Source organism: Dermacentor variabilis, chromosome 10, assembly GCF_050947875.1.
Source record: "Dermacentor variabilis isolate Ectoservices chromosome 10, ASM5094787v1, whole genome shotgun sequence".
NCBI classification, from domain to species: Eukaryota; Metazoa; Arthropoda; class Arachnida; order Ixodida; family Ixodidae; genus Dermacentor; species Dermacentor variabilis.
In genome coordinates, this window is record NC_134577.1 from 122,102,955 (window position 1) to 122,125,952 (window position 22,998).

Sequence of the window (22,998 nt, forward strand, 5' to 3'; positions counted from 1 at the left end):
AGTATACATTGAGTTGGTACAGATATAAATCTTCAATAACGCTGATTTTAATGTTTACATTGTTGCATCTTACAATGTGTATGTTTATTATGGTGTCCTGAGTGTTTCGCATCTTTCTCATAGTAATTATGTTTTTTTTTTCTTTTCACAATTTCTTGTACTGCTGTACTTACGTACATGTCTTCCCTTGCGATGATCTCGCGTGAGATTGGCAGTATTGTGAAATAATGCATCAAATAATATCACTGCATGAAAAATAAAAGCATTAACCAGCAGTTTTTTTTCTTCATTTTTTGGTAAACAATTTTATGTTTCATACCTATTAAAAATCCTCCTATTGCTCTCTTTCTGAGTACCATTCTCTGAATTTCTTTAGCATTAATGGCACATTTACTTATGCTGGATTTTAGAAAGCAGCGTTCTACAGAACTGATCATATTGTTTAATCTGTTCGCCCTGTTCTTCACTGTTGTCATTACTTTAGTTTTATGTTTAGGAAAAGATCAGCATTTGACTTTATTTTTTTATTTTATTTTTTGACTTTAAAAATGAGTGTTTTTACCTGCCTTGGTGGCTTAGCGGCTATGGTGTGGTGCTGCTAAGCACGAGGTCGCGGGATTGAATACCGGCTGTGGCGACTGCATTTCGATTAGGGATAAATGAAAAAATGCCCATGTACCGTGCATTGGGGGCGCATTGAAAATCCCCTGGTGGTAAAAGTTAATCCGGAATTCGCCACTGCAGTGTGCCTCATAATCATATCGAGGTTTCGGCATGTAAAACTCCAGAATTCAATTCGGAGTGATTGTTTCTAAGTCCTTCATACAGTGCTGGCTGAATCAAAAAAGTTCCATTGCCACTGCTCTCAAGTGTGTTGCTTTTTTTTTCTTCCAGGGCCTAGTGACCGTGACGAAGTCTGTGCCACCTGTGGCCTTGGCTTCACGCACTGCCCAGGCCACATTGGGTACATCAGGCTACCCTTGCTCGTGTTCAATCCCGTGTTCCTTAGGACTCTCTATCAGGTAAGGCTTACATATGTGAAGTTGTGCTGATCGGTTGGCTCCCAACTTGTGATATCGACATGTTTGCACAGCACAAGAGACGAAAACTGAAGGCAGAACACAACACAGGTGCTGACTTCAACTGATCTTTATTTGCGAAATTGCCAGAACTATATAAATGCGCAAAAGTAATCGAAAAACAACCTTTGCATTAAGTCACACTTGAACCCCTATTGCATCACAGCCAGATACTTGATTTCGTTTTTTTGTGAGGGCAATAGACGGCACTGATGCGCAGGTTGCCCAGCCACTGTATCTTCGGATTTTATTTTTTATTTCATTTATTTTTTCCCTTAAAGGCCCGAAGGCATTACATAAGGGGGGAGCAAAATCAAGGTCAAAGAGAAAGAATAACTTGACAAAAGAGAACAGTAACAAAAAAAAAAAGAGTATGTAACAGTTAAATAGTGATAGTGATAGTCTTCGGATAGTGGATAGTCATCGGATACTGAATTCCGGTGGTTATTGTTAAAATGTCAATTTTGGCCACCTGAAAGTCTTCAACATTCACCAAAAGCATGGCCCCCTAGTGTTCTTGCATTGTGCCCCTTTTGGAATGCAGGGAATCACACTGGGAGCCCTGTGGCCGAATACCACGGCAACCGGGCCACCATAGAGGATCTGATTGCTACGAATCCTACACTTTGCAGGCAATACTGGGGAAGCTACACAAGTAGCATGTTCATATAAGTCTCGCTCTGCAATCTGCCATGCTTTATACGGAGTAACTACTTTACGTGCAGCCCAGACCACTTATAATAGAACCTCTTGTAGTGGAGGACCGGATATAATGCACTGTCTTTTTGTCTCCCGGTTACCCACTCATAGAACTCAATGTAGGCCCATGCTGCTTATGATGCAGCTGCATGAGATACCAGCTAAAAATCCCACAGGCAAGAGATCCAGTGGGTGCACTTCTCAACACTGTGCACCAGCAGCAGAGGGGAGGCAGTGAGATCAATGTGGAGCAAACTGTAACAAGGACATTGGAAGCATATTTAGCACCAGCAAACAAGGACATAAGGGAGAAGACACACAACATGCTAACTTCAACAACTTTATTTTGTGCAACTTCGTTCTTGAGGCAGAACCGACTGTGTGTTCTTCCAGCAGACAAGGAGGGTGGCTTTGTAGTCCTTACGGAAGGGGATTTTAATAAGAAAGCCTGCTCTGTGATTGCCTCTGTCTTGACCAGTGTCGAAATGTATCTTAGAAAAATTAGGCTAGAAACAAAGTGTCTTTGCAAGAAAGCAGACCTTGGTCAATTGGTTCGTAAAATTGACTATGCAAAGTCGGGTTGCTTTTGAATCATGTTTAGTGCGAAGGCGCACAAACCCGAGTGCCCATTAAGGGTAATAGTTTCAGAAGCCGGGTCATGGCAAAAAAAGTTTGCTCTTTTCTTGCGGGAAAAACTCAGAATCCTTAATATTGACAACCTATTCTTGGTTAAAAGCTCTGAAGAAATCGTAGATTTCCTGAAAGAAAATTTTGACGAAAGCTTATCAGCTTGCTCCTTTGACATAAAGGACTTGTACTACTCCTTGCCTCAGAAGAAAGTACTAGCATGCGTCGAAGAGTGCATCGACAAGTATGGAGTGGTTGCATTTCAAAATTCAGCCGGTTTATCCATTCAGGCTTTTTTAGATATGCTTAGTTGGTACGTTCACTCGACGTATGTAGCATGGAATGAGGAAATATTCATTCATAAACAGGGTGTCTGCATTGGTTAATGTTTGGCGCCTATACTAAGTGACATTGTTTTAGCCCGCCATAACAAAAATCTGTGGCATACCTTGTTGAAACACAGGGTAGTTAAAGTTGTCAGGTTATAATGGAATTAGTGAATTAGATGACTATCTAGAACTTTTCGAACCAGACGCACCTTCCACAGTAGACATGTCTTACGAAGTTTTTTCTGCAGGCCTTAGGCCACTTACTCTCATGTTTGAAGAGCCCACTGATAACATGCTGCATTTCTTAGATATTCAGCTCGAGTTCATGGAACGGCACACATGTTGGGAGTATAAACCTGGGGATAATAAGCCCCTGTTGCTGTATTGGTCTGCCCACTCGAAGCTCTTCAAGAGGAGCATTGCCAACTTGTGCTTTGGAAATGCATTAAAGAAATCTTGCCACCATAAGACCTATATGAGTCTTACGGATCAATCGGGAAGGTTGTCAGCAGCAGGGTTTCAGGAGTGAGTGCAGGTTTCGGTTATAGAAGTTCTGCTAAAAAGATGCGTGTCAGACAGAACAACTCGGGATGCGGCAAATCAATGGACGGAACGCAGAGGGAAGGTAGCAGTAGTGTCCTATCTGCATGGAACGGCACATAGGCTTAAAAAAATGGCTAGCCGTGTGGACACAAAAGTGGTCTTTTCAGTGCCAGAAAAACTTGCGAAAATATGTCGGTTAATGGACCCGTACCATAAGCCAGCTGTTGAATGTTCTACGAATCATCGTAAAGCACCAGTGGGTTGCATAGAAGCTGTTGTTTACAAGCTTTCGCTGTCCTGTGGGAAAAAAAATACATCGGACAGACAGGAAGGTGTCTTAATGACTGGTTATGAGAACATAGTCTGAATGAGAGAAATAAGCAATTCAGTCATCTGTCAACTCGCTGTCAGGAATGCGGCTGTGCGCTGGTGTATGGGTCCTGCTGTGTTCTTGCGAAGCACAAAGATGAAGCTGTGCAAAAGATTATTGAGGCTCAGGCTATCTGTCGGAATAGTGATACGTGTGTTAGCGCCCCTTCGGTCGACTGGCTAAAAAAGGAGATGGCTTTTTTGAATGGTTCAAAATTTGGATGATGTGGCGCCACTGTGCATGGGTTAAATGAGTGGTTGTTTCCTGAAAATAAAGTTGAAGTTAGCGCATTGTGGTGTCATCTCCCTTCTGTCCCTGTTCACTGGCGCTAAATATGCTTTCAATGTCAGTTTACCAACATGCCCAACAAATGGCAATGCTTACAACAAGGAGCAGGGGAAGGAAAAAGACACGGCAGGCTTGCCACTGCGGTGGCTTGTTGTATGTCCCATCAGGGTCCGCTTGTTGCATTGCTTGAAGATTGTGAGCATGTGGTTGCCTCTTAAGGCTCTCTGTAGAAGCATGGTATACGTTGGGGTTCCCTAGATGGTGGAGAAGCCACTGTTCCTCGGCTCATGACCTCGAAGATTAGGCGGTGGGCTTGACTGCATGCCACCTTGTCTTGGAGGCTGTGCTTTGCTCTGGCCCATTATCATTGCCGTGCACTTCATGTCAAGCTTCGCACCGATTCTGTGCATATTGGCACTCTGGTTTTTCAGTTTCTGAAAGTAAATTGGGTTCTCATTTGCATTTTTTTCTGTTATTTTGTCTGCTTCATGCCTTGTGGACATGGAGTGGCGTGAGGCTTGCCCTATGAAAGTCAGTCAGGAAAGGCATGACCCTCCTCCACTTCACAATGCACAAAGTCGCTACGGGTTCGCCAACTCTCTGATACGGTGCAGAGGAGGCTCTGTAATTGGATAACCAACAAACACGGGTTTATTAAAGCCCCTCACTCTCCCGAAGTAGCGCCAACCACTTCCCTCCTCCTCTGCTCGGCGCGGCCTCAATGGTGGCGCCGCTGGTGCTGGCCCTGCCATAGCAGACTAAGGCTAACATGCTATGTGAGGAAATCCGCGGAAAAATTCATTCGAGCCCTGCGGAACAGTTTTTTCAATCGAGATCTTGCTTCGTCAGTCAGTAACTGGCCTTAAGAATACCGTGTTGGAATTGCGGAACAAATAGAGAAACCACCATTATTTAACATGTTCACTGCGTAGCCCCTTATCATAGTTTTGATCTCTGTGTGTCGTGGCCCATCGGTGGGTCACCCGATGCTTTCCGCGGGTGCAGCGTGACACGCCGATGGGGCACACTTCTGAGGTTGTTTTTTCCGCCTGCTGAAAGATGGCTCTACTGGTATTTTCGGTCGCAGCTTGCGCGGGCTACTTCAATCATGTATGCTAGCGCAGAAAATCATCACGTGGTTCACTTGGGCCGTGCATTTCCAGGAAGTTGCTTCCCCTGGGGCGGCATTTTATAAGAATCCATTGCCCATTTTCCGCTCCATTTCACGTGACGTAAGCCTGACGGAATCATCAGACGAAAGCAGCAGTCGACAAATCACAGAAATGAAAAGCAGCAGATACCCGCGTTGACGATAGCCTTCGCCATTCGTGGCGCGCTGTGGTTCAATATGGGCTGCAAGGTGCATCCAATAGTGAGGTCCGGTCGCCGATGAGCCAATAGTCGGGTTGCTTCCCATAGACGTTTGAATGGCACGGCTACGCCATCGAACAATAATGACCTGACGTAAAGGACCAAATGGATCATAAAAACAAAATGGATAATGGATCCTTGTAGCATACAGCATCTGGAGAATTCATTGAGTCATTTATTACTGCGACTCTGCTCGCTTCATCCCCAGTGAATGCGACGGAAGCGCGTTCTCAAGGATGTCCTTAAAGAACGGCGCCCTTTCTGTCTACAAAATTTCTACTTTATGTAACTAGAGCGCGGCCAAGAGTTTCGGTCGTTCTGGTCCGAACAAGTGCCAGAGGCGCTTGTTGCTCTCGCACCCTCGATTCTTCTTTCTTTTCCTGGGCATGCACAAGTTTCCACAATAGAGAGCTTGCGTATTGAAGCCGTTGTCTGCTACGTTTACTACCCACCGACCAGCTCTCCTTTGTGGGGCAACGCCACATGACCCTGCGTTTCAGCATTCACTAAGCACCAAGACTTAAGAACAAGAACTCAAACTCGACATTTTATTGAAGTACTTACAGAATAATTTTCGGAAGAAAAAAAACAAACAGTTCAAATCACAGCATTTGCAACTAAACGTCTCACGTGCCACCAGCTCACGATGTCTAAAACATAGTCTATGTTGAGGAGTTCTACTCGTGCAGAATATTGAAACATGGAAAACACATAAATGGCCTTCCCGTGCAATTTGTGCAATATGTAACAAGTTTCTTTGCCATTACCCATGCCTGCTCTGGGCTTCTGCGAGCTCTCAGAGATGCGTAGCATCCAGCACATCTCCTTCGGACAGACCATGCAGGTTCATCGGCCTTTTCCAGCGTATGGGCGCGCTTTGTTCCGCGTGTCCTTTCGGTCTCAATCTGAGCATTGACGATGAGCTATATCACTTGAGCCCTTTCCCTAGGCAGGAGCAGTAGGGCGTCATTTGGTCACTGTAGTTTACGCCCTTTTTCGCCACGTTGTAGCGGAGGACTGTGCGTGGTTTCATGATCGGCTCACCCTTTCTCGTTTTTTTCCCAGTAGTATCAACAAGGCTGGCGTCATGCTCAGCAACCGTTGTCATCATGAGAACGGGCCGTTTCTTCAACCACTTCAGCACCTTTGCGCCGTTGTGGGATTCAAGACCAACGACATCCCCTTTTTTTACTGTAGCTTGTGTAACTTCTTTCAGAAGCCCCTTTCGGTTCGATCGGAGAGTGCCACATAAAAATGTATCATCTTTCAACAGGCCTGACGCAAGCGGCATGCTCGCGTAGAAGTTGCTGACGAAAAGTGTGCGACCACAGTCGGTGAAGCCAGCCATATATTTACTACTACTTCTTCGGCATGCCCCATGCCCGCTATGGCGCCAGATTTTCCGACATATGTTTGCACTTTCAGTGTATAGCGCTCCTTCGTGCAGGCCTTGTATAGCTTGACTCCATACTTGTAGGCTTTACCAGGGATGTATTGCCTAAAGGCAAGGCACTCACACCACGGAATCATCGTTTCGTCAACAACAATCTCTTTGCCTGGCTCCAACACTGAGCAGGAATTGTGATTCATTTTTTCCATCAAGGCTCGAATACGATAGAGACGATCCTGCTGTGCGCTCGGTTCCTCGTTATCTGCGAAATGCCAGAACCTTAGTAGCAGCAGAAACCGGTCGCGGGCCATGTTCTGGCGAATGCAGCTTACGCCATACAGATCGCTTCTTGCCCAGTAGTGCTGCAGATTGGGAAGCCTTACTAGACCCATGCAGATCAGAACATCAACGGACACTTTCATTTCTTGCACGTTTGTCTCAGTCCATTTCTTCACGCGCAATTTCTCTTGTAGTACGTTCGAGTCTATATACTGCTTCTTGTACCTGTTTGTCTCATGAACGATCATGTCCCAAATGTCATCAGTCAAAAAAGAGAAAACAAGCTGAGAGCATCGTTGCTAGTCGGGAGGCTGATTAGCACAGGAGGGCTTGAATACGACATCGCTCTAACTCTAGTCGTTATCGAATTCCAGCTTTCAGCAGGTAATGCAGCCTGAACATCACCATTTTCCGAATACTCAGATACCGCTTCACCGCAAACGCTTGACTCACCATCCCATAGTTCAGAAGGACTTTCCAATAACTCTTCGAGGCTGCCATCGCCGCTGCTTGAACACTCAACTTTCGCTGGAGCAGAAGTTGTGCCGCACGAAGTGGATGGCAACGTATTTGGGCTGCCGTGTGTCCCGGCGGATCCGCTTCCACCGCAGGCTCTTTTCTTCTGGTTTTCTGTACCCCTGTCAAATTTTCGACAGTCCATCACAATTTTTGAATGCTCGTAAAAAATGGAAAGCACAAGTATGGAGACCACGAGGCTTGGCACTGAGAGTGAGCCAAGTTATCGCGAATAGGACAGACTAATTCTTCAGCTGAGCTCTTGCAGACATTGTGAGCGCTTTTCAAAAGTATGTTGCGCATGTGGAAAGCACCCGAACAAAAGGCTGGAGTGGGTAGCTGGAACATTTTCGGCGCCGTTTCCTGATAGCCGTCAGCTTTATCATCAGACGCATTGCAAGCGCCAATGTCAATAAGTACAAGCACGCTTTATATCTCTACCGCCATCTGTAATATGATAGTGGAAACGCATTTTCGTGCATTTGTGGAAGCATATCGTCGCCGCACTGCAAGAAACACCTCGTTGTTTGCGCCAGCATGGCTGGACTTCGTTGCGTGACCCACCGGTGGGCCACGACGCAGTGAACGTGTTAAGGCGTAAAATGCGCACACGGTGAGAGTTCGTGTTGCTGAAACACAATGCAAGCACACGGTGTGCTCAAATGCGCGTAATTACTAGAGTTTCAGGTTTTGACAGCGTGAAAGTATGTGTACATGGTTTCGTAGGTTCATTGATGTACCTGCAGGGTACTTTTGTTTGGCTGGCGCGTGAGAGATTCCGACTGTCTGCGGTCAGCCCACTGCTATACAAGCCCAACCACTAGTGACAACACAATTTTGAAACCATCACATTTGTAAGTCAAGACCAAGACTTCAAATAAGACTGTAACAACTGTATTCACTCAATAAATCCCGCTTTGCCGTCCGTTCCCTGGTTCTGGTTTCGCCTGGTGGTAGTTCTCCCCCCCACCTTTTTTTTTACTCTTTTCAAAATAAGTTCCACTTGGCATACGCCCTCATCATTTATTTTACTATCGGTTTAAGCCTGTTATACTTAGTAGCACAGGCTGGAGCACCTTTCTTTTATATTTCTCTTTTAGCTCCCAAATAATATATGTCTGCGGTCAGCAACGCCTAGCAACAGGGTCGCTTCTGTTCCGTGCCTTTTACAGATGTGTGTAGCTTATGCACGGCTTGTGGCGGCCATGAGCAATGTTTTCACACATAGACGGTATAGATAACTTCAACAACATACCAGCATATAAAATCGTTTTTTATTTATTCACTACAGTGCAAATTGTTCGAATTTGATAGTAAAAAAAGAAGGAACTTGATGGGACATCTGGACAGAGGTTCAGAAAATAATTGGCACCAGCAACACTTTTCTTGAAGTGCTAATTTTATATCCGTGTGTCTGTATTCTTTTGTGTTGTAAGTTTTCGCCAGGAAGCAGTGTTGCGTTAACTGGAACAGTGAAGGCACACAAGACACAAAAAAAATTTATTCTTGGGTTTTACGTCCCAAAACCACGATCTCATTATAAAGCATCCGTAATGGGGGACTCTGGATTAATTTTTTTCGGTTGGGGTTCTTTAACGCGCCCCCAATGCACTGGACATGGCCGTCTTTGCATATTGCCCTCATCGAAATGCGGCGGCCGCAGTGGCTTAGTGGCTGCGGCGGGTGTAGGGACAGAAGGAACAATAGGGCTGTATGACCGAACAGTCCTCAGATGGGTTTAATAAAGGTGCTTACCACAGTCTTGCAGACAAGTGTACAGCACAAGTACACACAGTCCACTGAGCTGTCAGGTTCGCACAAGCAATCAAACCCAAAGGGAAAAAAAATTATTAAAGTGGATCGTAACAAATGCACGAATTCTTGTAGTCGTACAGGGATGCAAACTTGGTAAACACAAACAAGTGCAAAAGACATTGAGAGCAATTTTTGCATTATAATGCAGCTGGTAGTCAACAAGTTCTACATACATATGCACGAAAAATATAAACAATGATATTCCAGATAATTTTGAAGCATAGCCCCCCCCCCCCTCTTCTTTCTTTAGAAAAAAAAAGATGTAGCATTTCCATGACGTCGCACACCACTTCCTTGTGCAGGTCAGCCTTGCTGATTGAATTAACCTTCAAGCTAAGTGCAGTGAATTTTGCCATGTGGAAGTTATTACTTTACATTTGTAGTGGCTACCTGTTTGCCAATGCTGTGACTACCACACTTTAGATTTCTGGTTTGTGCCTCTCGCTCATTTTCTTTTCGAAGGAGAATATTAATCCTACTTTTGAAGAATACTCGAAGCAGCTTTCTGTGGCACGCAGGAAAACAGTTGACTGTTGTGACACTGTTACAGATTCTTCAAGCTGAGCCAAAAGTACTTTGTTGTGGAACAGGTTTTCAGTGTTGGCACGAAACAAGTTGTCTGCTGTTTGCAAAAACTCAATAACAGTAGGTGAAGGCAGAGGGAGTTTAATATTATTAGTATACGATTTGAGCTTTGTCAGACTGCTCTGTCAGACTGCTGGCTTCTTCTTGGCAAGTGATTGCCTCTACGCATTGACTGCAGGCAGTCATGTTCTTTTGAACACTGCTGACGACATAGCCTGCTAGGTAATCAAAGGACTCTTTCTCAGATTCATTCAGATCCAGCAAGGCCTAAGGAAAAACGATAATCCCCTGTGCCGGTGATAATCCCCTGTGCGACGACTCGGACCGGCACGCGAGGGATAATCCCTCGCCTGCCGGTCCGACTCGTCGGCACGCGAGGTGCGTCGTTGCGGGTCCGAGACGTCGGCGCGCAAGATACTTCGTCGCGGGTCCGAGACGTCGGCGCGCGAGGTGCTTGGTTGCGGGTCCGAGGCATCCATACATTCAGGGAACTGCTGCTCTGTGTCCACGATTTCCGCGCCGCACTGAACATCAGCAGAATCAGCACTGGAAGCTGTTGACGACGCTTTACTTTTGGGCATTGGATACTTGCGCTTACGGCTGCCAAATTGATGCGAAGTTTTATATTTCTTCTTGCGCCGTCGCCGATCCAAGATCACAGCCGAAATCTAACGCGAAACTACGCCACGGAGCTTCGGAGCCGCTACCGAAACTATGGAGAGGCTCGTGATACGGGCGATGGAGAACGTAGCTGCGGGAAGAGCAGACGACGCGCGGCACTTCGCCCGCCGTTGCTAGGGGCAACCGCTCTGGAGACCAGCGGGGCCGCGCCGCTGTCACGTGGCGCGCGCCGCCAATCAGGAACCTCCGCGAGACCTCGAAACTTTTGCGTTTTCTGCGTTTGTTTTCGCTCGGAGGAGGCCGGGAAGGCGGCAGATTTAAAGCTGAAGAAATGCTCTTTCTGTTGCGACCAAGATGGCGGCGCTCGGTTGCGCCGTTAGGGAGATATCTTGGCTTGAAAAACACCGTCTTTTTGCGATTTCCGCAAACCTTCTCGTCGCCGTGGCTGATACAATTTTTTTAAAGCACTTCTAAGCGGTTTTCAGGGAAGATATTTTGGAATCAGGTAGAGAAAGGGTTATAAAAACTGAAAATGTAATTTTCGAAAAATCGGTTTTTCGGTCATTTTTCGCGATGCGAAATCGTAATCCCGTAATCCCCCCGTAATCATGGGGAGACTTGGATTTATGTCAGAGTCTGGTTCGGGAACTACGGTCGTCGGGGTAGATGCGGCAGAATCTGAGAGGACGAACGTATTGCTAGTTTTTAGAATTTCCTCGATGTATGCGATCGTCGTGCCTTTGTTGATGTACTTAAAACTCCTGGTTGACCTTTGTCAACATCACTTTCGCTTTCCCTCCATGCAGTCGAGCGATCCTTCTTGCGATGCAAATTTCATGGTTAAGCAGTAGATGCCGGTCGCCCTCGATGACCCCTTCTAAGTCTGCCGGTGTTTCGGTACTGATGGAAATAACAATGCTGGAGCGAGGCAGGATGCTCACTTCATCTTCAAGCACACTCAAGGTGTGGTGACTATGGCAGCTTTATGGTGGTATTGCTTGATCTTCCGACAGTGTTATCGACTTCGACTTTAGGTTGATGACTGCGCCTTGTTGGATCAGGAAGTCCATGCCGAGAATGATGTCTCGTGAACACTGTTGGAGGATAACGGAGGTAACAGGGTAGGTTCGGTCATGAATCGCAATTCATGTCGTGCAGATTTCAGTTGGCGTTATTAGGTGCCCTCCAGCGGTCCGAATTTGGGGGCCTTCCCACACAGTCTTAACTTTCTTGAACTTGGCAGCGAAGTGTCCACTCATGACTGAGTAGTCGGCTCCTGTGTCTACTAATGCGTTGACTGTGTGGCCATCGAGAAGCACGTCGAGGTCGGTGTTTTTTTTTGTCTTGAATTGCAGTTAGCTCTCGGCGTCGTGGCTGCGTCGCGTTGATGTGTGGCTTGTACGTCGCGGCATCAGGTCCTTGGCCGGTGCATTCTTTGCTTCCATGCTTCATCGGGATGGCAGTGTGTCGTTATTTTCTCGAGATTGTCTCTTTGGCGTCTTCGGTGGCAATGGAGGATCTTCGTCATTTCGACGAACAGTAACCGCACCTCCATTGGTTGCTGCTTTTCGTTTTCTGGATATGGCTTGCAGACTGGCCGCAGTCTTCTCCAGTGTATGGCCGGTGTTGCGGGGACAGGTAGCAGCCAGGTGACGCTGAACGAGATGGTCGTCGGGAGTTCCACTGAATGGCGGCTAGGTAATCGGTGATGTCACGTGGGCGCTCCCCAAGCTGTGGACGCTGCACATTGTCGGCGAATCCTCTCAGTCCCATGTCGCGGTATGGGCATTGGCGGTACACATGGCCGGCTTCTTCGCAGTGATAGCACAGCGGGCGGTGGTCGGGGGCTCGCGAAATGTCAGTCTTCCTCGCGCAGCTGGGCGATGGGTGGGTGTGCTGGCGGCGGTGGACGACGGAATTGCGGCATTAGAGGGCCCTGGCATGGTCGCGGACGGGGAACTTGACAGCGTGCGATGGCGGCGTAGGCCATTGCTTTTGGCTGGGGCTGCGGTAATTGTTGTTGCACCTCAGGAACTCTAAGCGATCACTGAACCTCTTCTTTCACGATGTTGCCGATCGAGGCCACTTGAGGCTGCAACGAAGGCAAGACCTTATGCAGTTCTTCACGCACAATGGCCCTGATGGTTTCTTGAAGGTCGTCGGAACCCAGTTCTTGGATGGTGCACTGCGCCGTCAGCACTTGTCGGATACTGCCGAGTGCGCATTTCCAGAGTTTTCTCGATGGTCGATGCCTTTGTACAAAACTTAGCTACGGTTTTGGGCGGGTTGCGAATCAGTCCAACGAAAAGTTCTTGCTTGACGTCCCGCATCAGGAAGCAGACATTTTTCTCCTCCAACATTTCCAGGTCGGAGTGCCGGAAAAGAGGGGCATCTCCTTCATGAAGATCGCTATGGTCTTATAAGAAACCTGTACTCGGGTTTCTAGTAGAGCTTGGGCGCGCTCTTTATGCACGACGCTTGTGAATGTTTGCAGGAAGTCGCTTCGGAACAGCTCCCACGTCGTTAAGGTGGCTTCTCTATTCTTGAACCACATCCTGGTGGCGTCTTCCGATGCGAAATAGACATGTCGCAGTTTGTCGTCGTTGCAGCTGTTAAACGTAGTGACCCTCTCATATGTCTCCAACCAGCTTTCCGGGTCCTCGAATGGGAAACTGCAGAACGTCGCTGGCTCCCTGGGCTGCTGCAGAATTATTGGGGGCGCTGCGGCTGCCATTGAGGCTGTCCTGGCCTCGATCTTCTTGGTTGTCTCTGGTAGAAGTCCGTGTTCCGGGGGCAGCTGGTGTAGCTGGCGGCTTGCTCGATGTTCTGGGACAATGTTGGTGTTGTCTTTGCGGTCCAGATTTGGATCATAGCTTGTCTGGGGTGTCTGGTACATGAACGTAAAGCACCTCCACCAGATGTCAAGTGAAGGTGAAGAAGGCAGCAAAACTGTGGTTAACGAACCTAGCGTTTGTGCCCTCAAAAGCAGGCTACACTCGAAGAACAACGATAGTGGCGAACACACTCGGCAATCGTCGAAAATCTGATCAGCTGGTCAAGCACGTCGGCTTTTATACATCAGTCATTGAAGGTTCCAGAGTAAACGCTGGGACCCGCATATCTTCCAGAAAGTTCTACATCATTCGTGCAACAGACAGCAGATAGGACCATTGATGACATTTGAGAACCTTCCGATACATGCAAGCACATCACACCCTGCGTTGTGTGATAATATTTGTTAGGTGGTGAAACGCGGTCACCCGATAAAGATAAACAAGTACACATGTCAATAGGTTGACATCTGGAGCGCTTTTCGTGTACTAGTTAATATTTTGCAGCATAGAGCTATGAGACATGGATGCTTTAGCTTGGGGGCTCCTATCTATATACATGGGAACAGATAAATCATTTTTCTTTGAAACCATTGCACCAAATTTAATAAGGTTTGTTGTATTCAAAAGAAAACATCAATATCTGGTGACTCTAGAAAGCATATTTTAGACTTAGGCTGACAATTTTTTGACAAATATTGTTGAATATTGCTAAATGGAATTTCACTCTGGAACTTGGCAATAAAAGATATCATAGTTCGGTAAACTGCTCCTAATAATACTTCTAAAGTAGATAAAAATTGATGCATTAGAATCTGCTCTGAAATATACCTCTAATTTGGTAGCAGGAGTTTTGCAACACTATTGTAAGCATTGTAACAATTTCGCATAGGCTGTAAATTCATATATCAAAACTGTTTGCTTTATATGCTCTGAGAGACGCAGTTTACAGAACTGTGATGTCTGTTTTTGGTGCAGAGTTAACAATTTGTAGACTTCATACTTCAATTTTTTTTTAAACTTGGCCGTTTCTGGCAATATTGTAAGCAAACTGCAGGCCCTAGATCAGAATTCTGCTTCTCTGAGCTGCTAGAATTTTTCTTTCTCTCAAATCCGTCAAATCTAATTGAAATTTGTTGTCATTCATGTTGTGTTTTTTTACAAAGAAAATTGAATGACTGGCTGAGAGCACATGAACATTGGCTGCGAGCGTTACAAGAAAGACAATGTTTTTTGCTATAGCTAATGGAACGCAACGCATTGAACATCGCAGCATGTTTAAGTGCAAGACTCAACATGCTTGAGCTAAAGCAGAACCATCTGGAGTGGGTTCAATTTACCTGCAGTGCAGTGTCAGAGGTTTCATTCATGCCACCACTTGGCAGAACTGGCAGAAGCAAATGTGCGTTAGTGTGTACACTATGGCTGAAGGGAATAAGTTCTTTTCATGCATGACACGTTGCTTTTTGGTCTCGAATGCGTGCGGTGAGAGAAGTCTCTTTAGCTATAAAAAGCGTTGCCATGCTATTGAGAAACAGCGTCTAGTATGGCACCCTGTCCTTGCACTGACTGCATCAATTTCTCTGTGCAGTTGCTTCGGGGCAGTTGCTTCTCCTGCCACCGTTTACTTTCGCCTCCGGTTGCCTGCCAGGTGGCACTGGCACAGCTGCAGGTGCTCCAGTATGGGGCTGTCGGTGCGGTGCAAGAACTGCAGGACATTGCCAATGAGACCCTGACTGACGATGACGACAAAGGTCGGCTGGTCCACCGCGGAGCCGTTAGGCCTGTGCTTCAGCGGCGCATCGAGCAGAGCGTAGCATCGGTCATCGACAGTGTTGGCGATGTGGAAGAGGCTCGTCGCACAGCAGGTGCAGTATTGCTAAGCCTCTAATGTTGAGTGGTCCTTTGGCTTAGTGACTTGTACCAGGTGTACTAGGGTTACAGAATGGGTGCCACGGGAAGCGCATTTGAAGATGGCAGAGAATTAAGGTGGTGGGATGAAATTAGGAAATTTTTGCGCTCAACTTGAAATCTGGCAGTGGCCATAAATATAGGCTACTGATGATGATGACCAGGTGTTATCTCTTGTGACGAAATCATATCTAGGCCCCTGCCATTCTTGCGGATAGGTTACATGGCTAGTCAGACAGGAGCAGCAAGCAAAGTTTCAATGTCTTATTATTCCTTCGCGGCGGTAGTGACATTCTGTGACATATATTGAAATCATGTATATAAACAAACTTCGTTATATTGAGGTTCAAAAAAACATGGCGTTATGGACAGGAAGTTACAAAAGGTTAAATACTTTTATATTGACAATTTCATTACATTGAAATTCATTATATTGAAGATTAACTGTATTGTTGAGACCAATATTGTTATAAGTGTTTTTGACTGTATGCATTTACAAATTTTATCTGCTTTAATGAATAATGAAATGTAAATATAAGTGTACTATGGTATGATTTACTTGAATTTGTTGCTGTATTTGACAATGTTGTAACCCGCCAAAGCAACTTCAGCATGTGAAATCCGAAGCCCAGAAGCAAAATGATGCATGCCGTGTCAAAGCTGTTTCAATGCAGACCTCAGGAAGCTTGCCGAGTACAACTCCTGGCAAGAGAGCTGTAGCTGACAGTTATCTATAAATTACATTTTGCAGTATAGACACTGACCCAAATACTTTTCTATGTTGCACCGTGTTATTTACTGAGTTGAGAGTATGCATCCTCTGCCGAATGAGTTATGGCAAACACATTAAATAACAAATAACATAAAGACAAATAACATTAAGTTTGTCTGTGTGCCATCACGCAAATGGCATTAGCAAATTAATGTAATGTTTTGTGCCTGTGTGGCATTGGTATAACTCTCATTGAACAAAGTGTGCAATGGGCCAGAAGGTGGTTGTTGCCACAATGGACAAGGCGGCTTTGAAAAGCCACCTGAATAGCTTGAAGGATGGGTCCAATTCAATGGCTGCTTAGCTGCTGGCAGATTTCAGTATTTGTTAGCATGTGTGTATGAATAAAGCTTGATCCCCGTTGCTTGAATTGTGACCATTGAACATCCCTGCTAATGAGCTAATGGGGATCCCTGAAATCCTTGAATTGTCCTTCAATATTTAGTTAAATATTCTGCAAAAGGCCTGGGGAACTGCAAAATGGAAGCTTGAAATCACATTTGCTTAGCAGAAATCTTAAGACTAGCACCACTTCCGTTATACTGGGCCTTAATGTGTGCTCGGAAATACGTTGGCGTTGCAGTTCTGAACTGTAAGAGACACAGCTTTCAGAACTGTTAACCAGAATGCAAATGTTTATTAAAACTGCAGAGGTCTAGATGCAGTCAAACCCACTTATAACGATCTCAGATATAACGATCTATTGGTTATAATGACCACATTTCAGTGCATTTATGATTTTCTGTCCCTCCCTATGGAAACTTCTTCCAGATATAACAAAACTGTTTTAAATTGCTGTGTTGCTACAACAAACGCTTTGAACCTGGTCACTGTAAAAAGAGGGCATACAGGCAGTGCCAAAACATGGAAGCATGACCAAACTGGGCACATGGTAGCGTGTGCCCCGCTGCAGTCCAACTGCAACGATAACATGGCCTTCGAGATGAGCGAGCTAGCGCTTGCCTCCCGCGGATTTCGGAAGCCACTAAGAAGGCGATGCATTTTCGAAGCACGCCTCCAGGGTGAAGTGCCGCGTACAGCGTAAACAGCCTGGCGAGGGGCCTGTGCTGGCGCATGCGCCTGTATGCTATCAAATGCTGCGACGATGTCACTCTTGTTTTTGCGCAGTTGTCTGTGTGGCACCACATGCATTATGCCTGTTTCAACTATTTGAAATGACAATCTACGTCTTTCCATCATGGGAACAAAGGCCGCTCAAGTGTTCCTGTTGATGCGGCCTGAGTCGGCGACAACGCTGTACCACGCGCGGCCGCCACTGTCGCCATGCAAAAGTTGCAAAAGGTTGGCGGTTACTAAACTCTTCTTAGGAGATCACGGTGTGGCGGCACTTCGTTTACGCATTGCCGATTGCTGGTAACGGCTTGCGGTGACATTTTACCTTTCGAACATCACATTTTTTTAGGGCAAGAAGCGACATAGATAAAGTAATTTTATGGCTCTTGTGTGGTTGACGTGTAGTCGTAATGCCGTGACCATGATGTCCGAGACTGTCGCAGAATGGCGGCATATCGCTGTAGTTTTCAAAGTTTTCTATTCCAGCCAACTAGAACGCTGCATTCTCATGTGCAGAATACAGCCGTCTCCCTGGTAGTAAAATATATCACAAGCTCTCGAATAAAAAATGGTGGCTGCGCTTGCAGTTTTGAAGTGACCAGGTGCTGTTTTGAAAGCTCGAGGTACAAAACACTGCATTTTGTTCTTTAGATAAACATTTCTAACAGTAGTTTACAGCCAGGTGTGGGAACGCACTGGGAACAAAAATGAAACTAAAAATATGATTTTCTGACCAAAGTGCTGCCGAATAGTAACTGCTGATGCCAGCTTCTGTGGGGTTAATTTTTTAGCACTTTGAAGGGTGAGTCCATATATATGAACTATTGATATAATGACCACTTTTTGCTGAACTATCTAGTTCGTTATAAATGGGTTCGACTGTACGACAGTAATAATAAAAAAATAGGAAAAGGAGAAAGGCATTTCGCACAAGAAACAGCATTTTGATCAATATTTTTTCAGGTGTTGCTTATAATTTCTGCCTGATCTTTTTTTTCTTCCTTTTTTTGGATATAGATATATGTTTACATGTACAGATGCAAATATGTATAGATGCTGAGTTGGTGCAGATACATATGTGCACAGATGTGAATATATGTATATAGGTGTTATATATGTTATATGTTCTGATGTCAGTGTGGATGTATGTATTATATGAATTCATTTTGTACATATGTAACACATTCTAGTTGTGAATATGCTGCAACTGGTTGTCCAAGAAAGGGGAGAGGAACCTTGTCAAGCTGCAGTTGTGCAGCTTCTTGTTCTTGCCCTTGCATTTTCTTTTGCTGTAAAAAGGAAGATGTGAAATAACGCTGAAATAAAGGTTGAAAGTTGTGCCCCTTCTGGTGACAGTTGCCAGCATCTGGTATTTGCCTAGTTGTAGCATGTAGGATGTAGGAATCGGGGCTAACAGTGTCGTTGACAAGTGAGCTAAAGCGGATTTCTGATAAGCAAACAGCACTGTAGGTTGAGATATGCCAGGAGTTGCAATTTTATCACTGGCACAGGTTTCCTTGTTTTTGTACTAGAAAGAATGCCTTACTGTTCATGCTTTCTTGAAAGGGAGAAAACAGAATTTATATATCTACAAATACTAAAAACAGCACTGTTACTCTAGCATGAGATGGTTCACAGAACATGAGTTTAATTTCTTCAAAAATACGAGGGCATTCTGAAAGTAAGTTTCATCATTTATTTTCACACAGAAACTTTATTGCAATAAAAGAAAGAACACCATGGCATCATGAACTATACAACTTGCACTATTTTCCCACATAGTCACCACCGACATTGAGACGTTTGTCGTAGCATGCAATCAGTTTGAAGAAATCACTCTGGTAAATCTCGATGCCTTGCGATGCAAGAAATTATCGCACAGCCTGCTCCACCTCAACATTATTTTGGAAGTGACGTCCCGAGAGTGCGGCTTTTAATGCAGGGAACAGGTGCCAATTCACCCTGGATAACAGGACGCACTTCCATTGGTGGCCACGTTGTTAGTAAACATCTATCTGCCATCATGATTTGTGCTCGAATAATCTCAGCCACGCAGGTCTGCTGCTACTCTCTCTTCTCTTCTTTGACGCTCTGTGCATGCGTCATTCCTCCTCCTCTGACGCTCCTTCCGTTTGCAACAAGCGTAGATTCTTATGGGGATTGTTTGTTTCACCTGGCGTAACATCTTTAAAAAAAAAGGACGAAACTTACTTTTGGAATTTCCCTCATAGTAATAGATGTATCATTCAACAGTGGATGTAGCTAAACACTTTTCACACACATAATTTTTGGAGTATCTGCAGTGCACAGGATTGAAGCGGACGGGGAGGCCTGTGTGAGGAACCATAGGTTGACTGTGGCTATGCAGCTGTTCTGGGGCTGGTGCGAATAACGGGAATGTGTCTTGCTCTTCCCAACATAATTTTCTCAGTGGTTAAAAGGTTAACAAAAACCCGGGGCACTTCGCCGACCAAATAAAGATGTAAAAGAAAAGAAGACGTTTCGGCTCCCACACGGGAGCCTTGTTCACAGGTAAAATAAACAAAAGTGCTCGAGCAGCTCGCTTAAATAGTCTAGAACACGTGACGCAGGCAGCGCGCATACGCTGACGGCAGATTGCCATCGCTCCTGTTCAGAGTGTGTGGAGTAGTCTGGATCATGAGGGACTCAAGATAAAGGCGTCGAGATAGCCCCTTTTCCCTGGCAAGGACACGTGCCTTCCCCCAGTTGATTGCGTGGCCGCTTGAAGTGGCATGCTCAGCCAAGGCACTGGATTTCACATTTTCTTTTTTGACGTCATAATTGTGCTGTTTAAGACGCCTTTCAAAGTCGCCAGTTTCGCCAATATACACGTAGTCGCAATCCGCGCATGGGACAACGTACACAACACCTGGGAATTTCTCTTTTGGTAATTTGTCCTTAACATTGACGAGTGATTGCCGTAGTTTCTGGTTTGGAATGTGTGCCACTTGAACATTGTATGAACGCAGAATACGGCTTAGAGCTTCACTCGTGGATGGGATATAGGGTATTCCGGCGCGCTTTTGACTAGAGGCAGCATGGGGTAACTGTGGACGTGCCATTTGTCGTTCGACAGCATTTAAGAAAGAGCACGGGTAACCACAGGCTGATAGTTCCCGCCGTACCACGCTTACGTCGGCTGCGTAGTCTTCTTGTCTCGTGCAGATTTTCTCCGCGCGTCGTAGAAGCATCGAAACCACTGCCCTTTTGTGAGAAGCAGGTTGCAAGGAGCCGAAATGCAAGTAGCGTCCTGTGTGAGTTGGCTTTCTGTAAACTGCGAACGACAAAGTAGGCCCCTTTCTTTCAATCAGCATATCAAGGAACGGAAGCTTGCCGTCGACTTCCTCTTCTACCGTGAACTGGATCGCTGCTTCCATGCTGTTCAGGTGTGAAGTGAACGACTGAACTGCTTCTTTATGAATGATGCAAAAACAGTCGTCCACGTAGCGAAAGAATGCCTTCGGAGCAGGGCTGAACGAAGCGAGTGCTCGACTTTCAAGTGCTTCCATTGCCAAGTTAGCGGCGGTTACCGATATAGAAGCTCCCATAGCCGTTCCGTGGACCTGTTTGTAGAAACACTCTTGGAACGTAAAGTACGTATTTTCTAAACAGAACTGTAACAGCCGAGCCAGGTCCGGTGCATCAATGGGCGATCTCTCGGGTAGAGTGGCATCCGACTCCAGAGCGGTACTGCATACATCCACGGCCAGTTCCGTTGGCACACTAGTAAAAAGCGATTTCACGTCAAAAGAGACCAGGATGTCGTTTTTGTCCAGTACGACGTCACGGACTTTGTCCATCAAGTCGTAGGAATTGCGTATGTGAGTGGCACGTTGTCCGACGAGGGGCGAAATGACACGATGTAAAAATCCTGATAGCTTGTGCAGGGGTGAACGCGTGAAATCTACAATTGGACGCATGGGAACGCCTGGCTTGTGAACCTTGGGGAGGCCATAAAGAGCAGGGGCCGAACCATTATGACAAAGTAATGTAAAATACAGCGACTTGCGTTCAGGGGGGGACCACACGAAAGACATCGGCCAGAAGCTTCTGGTAGTCTCTTTGCACCTTGGGTGTTGGATCCCGGTCAAGTTGAACATACGTATTCGTGTCTTCTAACAGCGTCAACATCTTCTGGGAGTAGTCGACCTTGTCCAACAGAACAGTTGCGTTCCCTTTGTCTGCGGGAAGGATCACGACCTTGCAGTTGCCGCGAAGCCTCTTCACCGCTTGACGCTCTTCTGAAGACAGGGCCGAAGAAGGGGGGCCCCGCAGTCTGGAGAGAACAGACACAACACGAGTGCGGGCCTCATCACGGTGCGCGGGATCAACTTGGCTAACGGCGTTCTCCACGGCACATACAAACTTCTTTTTATCCCTTGCAGCTCCAGCGTTGAAGTTGAGGCCAAGGCTGAGGACCGAAAGCTCAGTTTTGTCTGGCTTGTACGAGGACATGTTGAGAACCGTGCACTTTCCTGCTTTGCGCTGAACGTCGCTTCGCTGGGCTTGAAGTCTGCGAATCTTGTTGTCGTGCGACAGATCATCTTTCCGTGCACGAAGGCTTGCTTGAAAATTGGCATGTAGCTGCACGCTTGCGAAATCGTTAGGCAAGCGAAACTCCAGCTGACGGCGGGCAAAGAAAGCTTGGTTCTCCAGAGTTCTTACTTTTTCCCGGCAGTCTTGGATCCGTGCTTGTAAGAGTTGCCGCTCAGCTTTGGCGATGACGCTGAGACCAAAGCGTGTCGATACAGGTCTTCCCAGACGTAGTGAACGAGGGATCAAACCCAGAGTCTTGCATTTAGAGTTAAACTTGAGGTGGCCGCGGAAAGCTGCCATTCGCGTCGACAGTGATACAAACTGGCGAATCTGCTGAACGATGGGTTGGCCATACGCCTGACGAAGGTTAATGAAGTTCAGTGTTTGACGGAAGCCCGTCTGGTCGGGATGAAACATGGTTAAAAGGTTAACAAAAACCCGGGGCACTTCGCCGACCAAATAAAGATATAAAAGAAAAGAAGACGTTTCGGCTCCCACACGGGAGCCTTGTTCACTCGTAAAATAAACAAAAGTGCTCGAGCAGCTCGCTTAAATAGTCTAGAACACGTGACGCAGGCAGCGCGCATACACTGACGGCAGATTGCCATCGCTCCTGTTCAGAGTGTGTGGCGTAGTCTGGATCATGAGGGACTCAAGATAAAGGCGTCGAGATAGCCCCTTTTCCCTGGCAAGGACACGTGCCTTCTCCCAGTCGATTGCGTGGCCGCTTGAAGTGGCATGCTCAGCCAAGGCACTGGATTTCACATTTTCTTTTTTGACGTCATAATTGTGCTGTTTAAGACGCCTTTCAAAGTCACCAGTTTCGCCAATATACACGTAGTCGCAATCCGCGCATGGGACAACGTACACAACACCTGGGAATTTCTCTTTTGGTAATTTGTCCTTAACATTGACGAGTGATTGCCGTAGTTTCTGGTTTGGAATGTGTGCCACTTGAACATTGTATGAACGCAGAATACGGCTTAGAGCTTCACTCGTGGATGGGATATAGGGTATTCCGGCGCGCTTTTGACTAGAGGCAGCATGGGGTAACTGTGGACGTGCCATTTGTCGTTCGACAGCATTTAAGAAAGAGCACGGGTAACCACAGGCTGATAGTTCCCGCCGTACCACGCTTACGTCGGCTGCGTAGTCTTCTTGTCTCGTGCAGATTTTCTCCGCGCGTCGTAGAAGCGTCGAAACCACTGCCCTTTTGTGAGAAGCAGGTTGCAAGGAGCCGAAATGCAAGTAGCGTCCTGTGTGAGTTGGCCGTGGAGAACGCCGTTAGCCAAGTTGATCCCGCGCACCGTGATGAGGCCCGCACTCGTGTTGTGTCTGTTC

The 22,998-nt window shown here is 46.3% G+C and overlaps 1 protein-coding gene across 3 annotated transcripts in view; it reads left to right on the top strand.

The window, feature by feature from the left end:
* The window catches only part of Polr1A (RNA polymerase I subunit RpI1), a 314,770-nt gene that overhangs the window by 4,470 nt on the left and 287,302 nt on the right, over positions 1-22,998 (top strand). For all 3 annotated transcript variants that reach the window (XR_012823481.1, XM_075673365.1, XM_075673366.1), the window contains exons 2-3: positions 895-1,022; positions 14,935-15,211. Coding sequence is in view for 2 of the 3 variants with exons in the window: in XM_075673365.1 (XP_075529480.1) it covers positions 895-1,022; positions 14,935-15,211 (405 nt within the window). In the remaining variant the exon portion in view is untranslated. The remainder of the gene's footprint in view (positions 1-894; positions 1,023-14,934; positions 15,212-22,998) is intronic.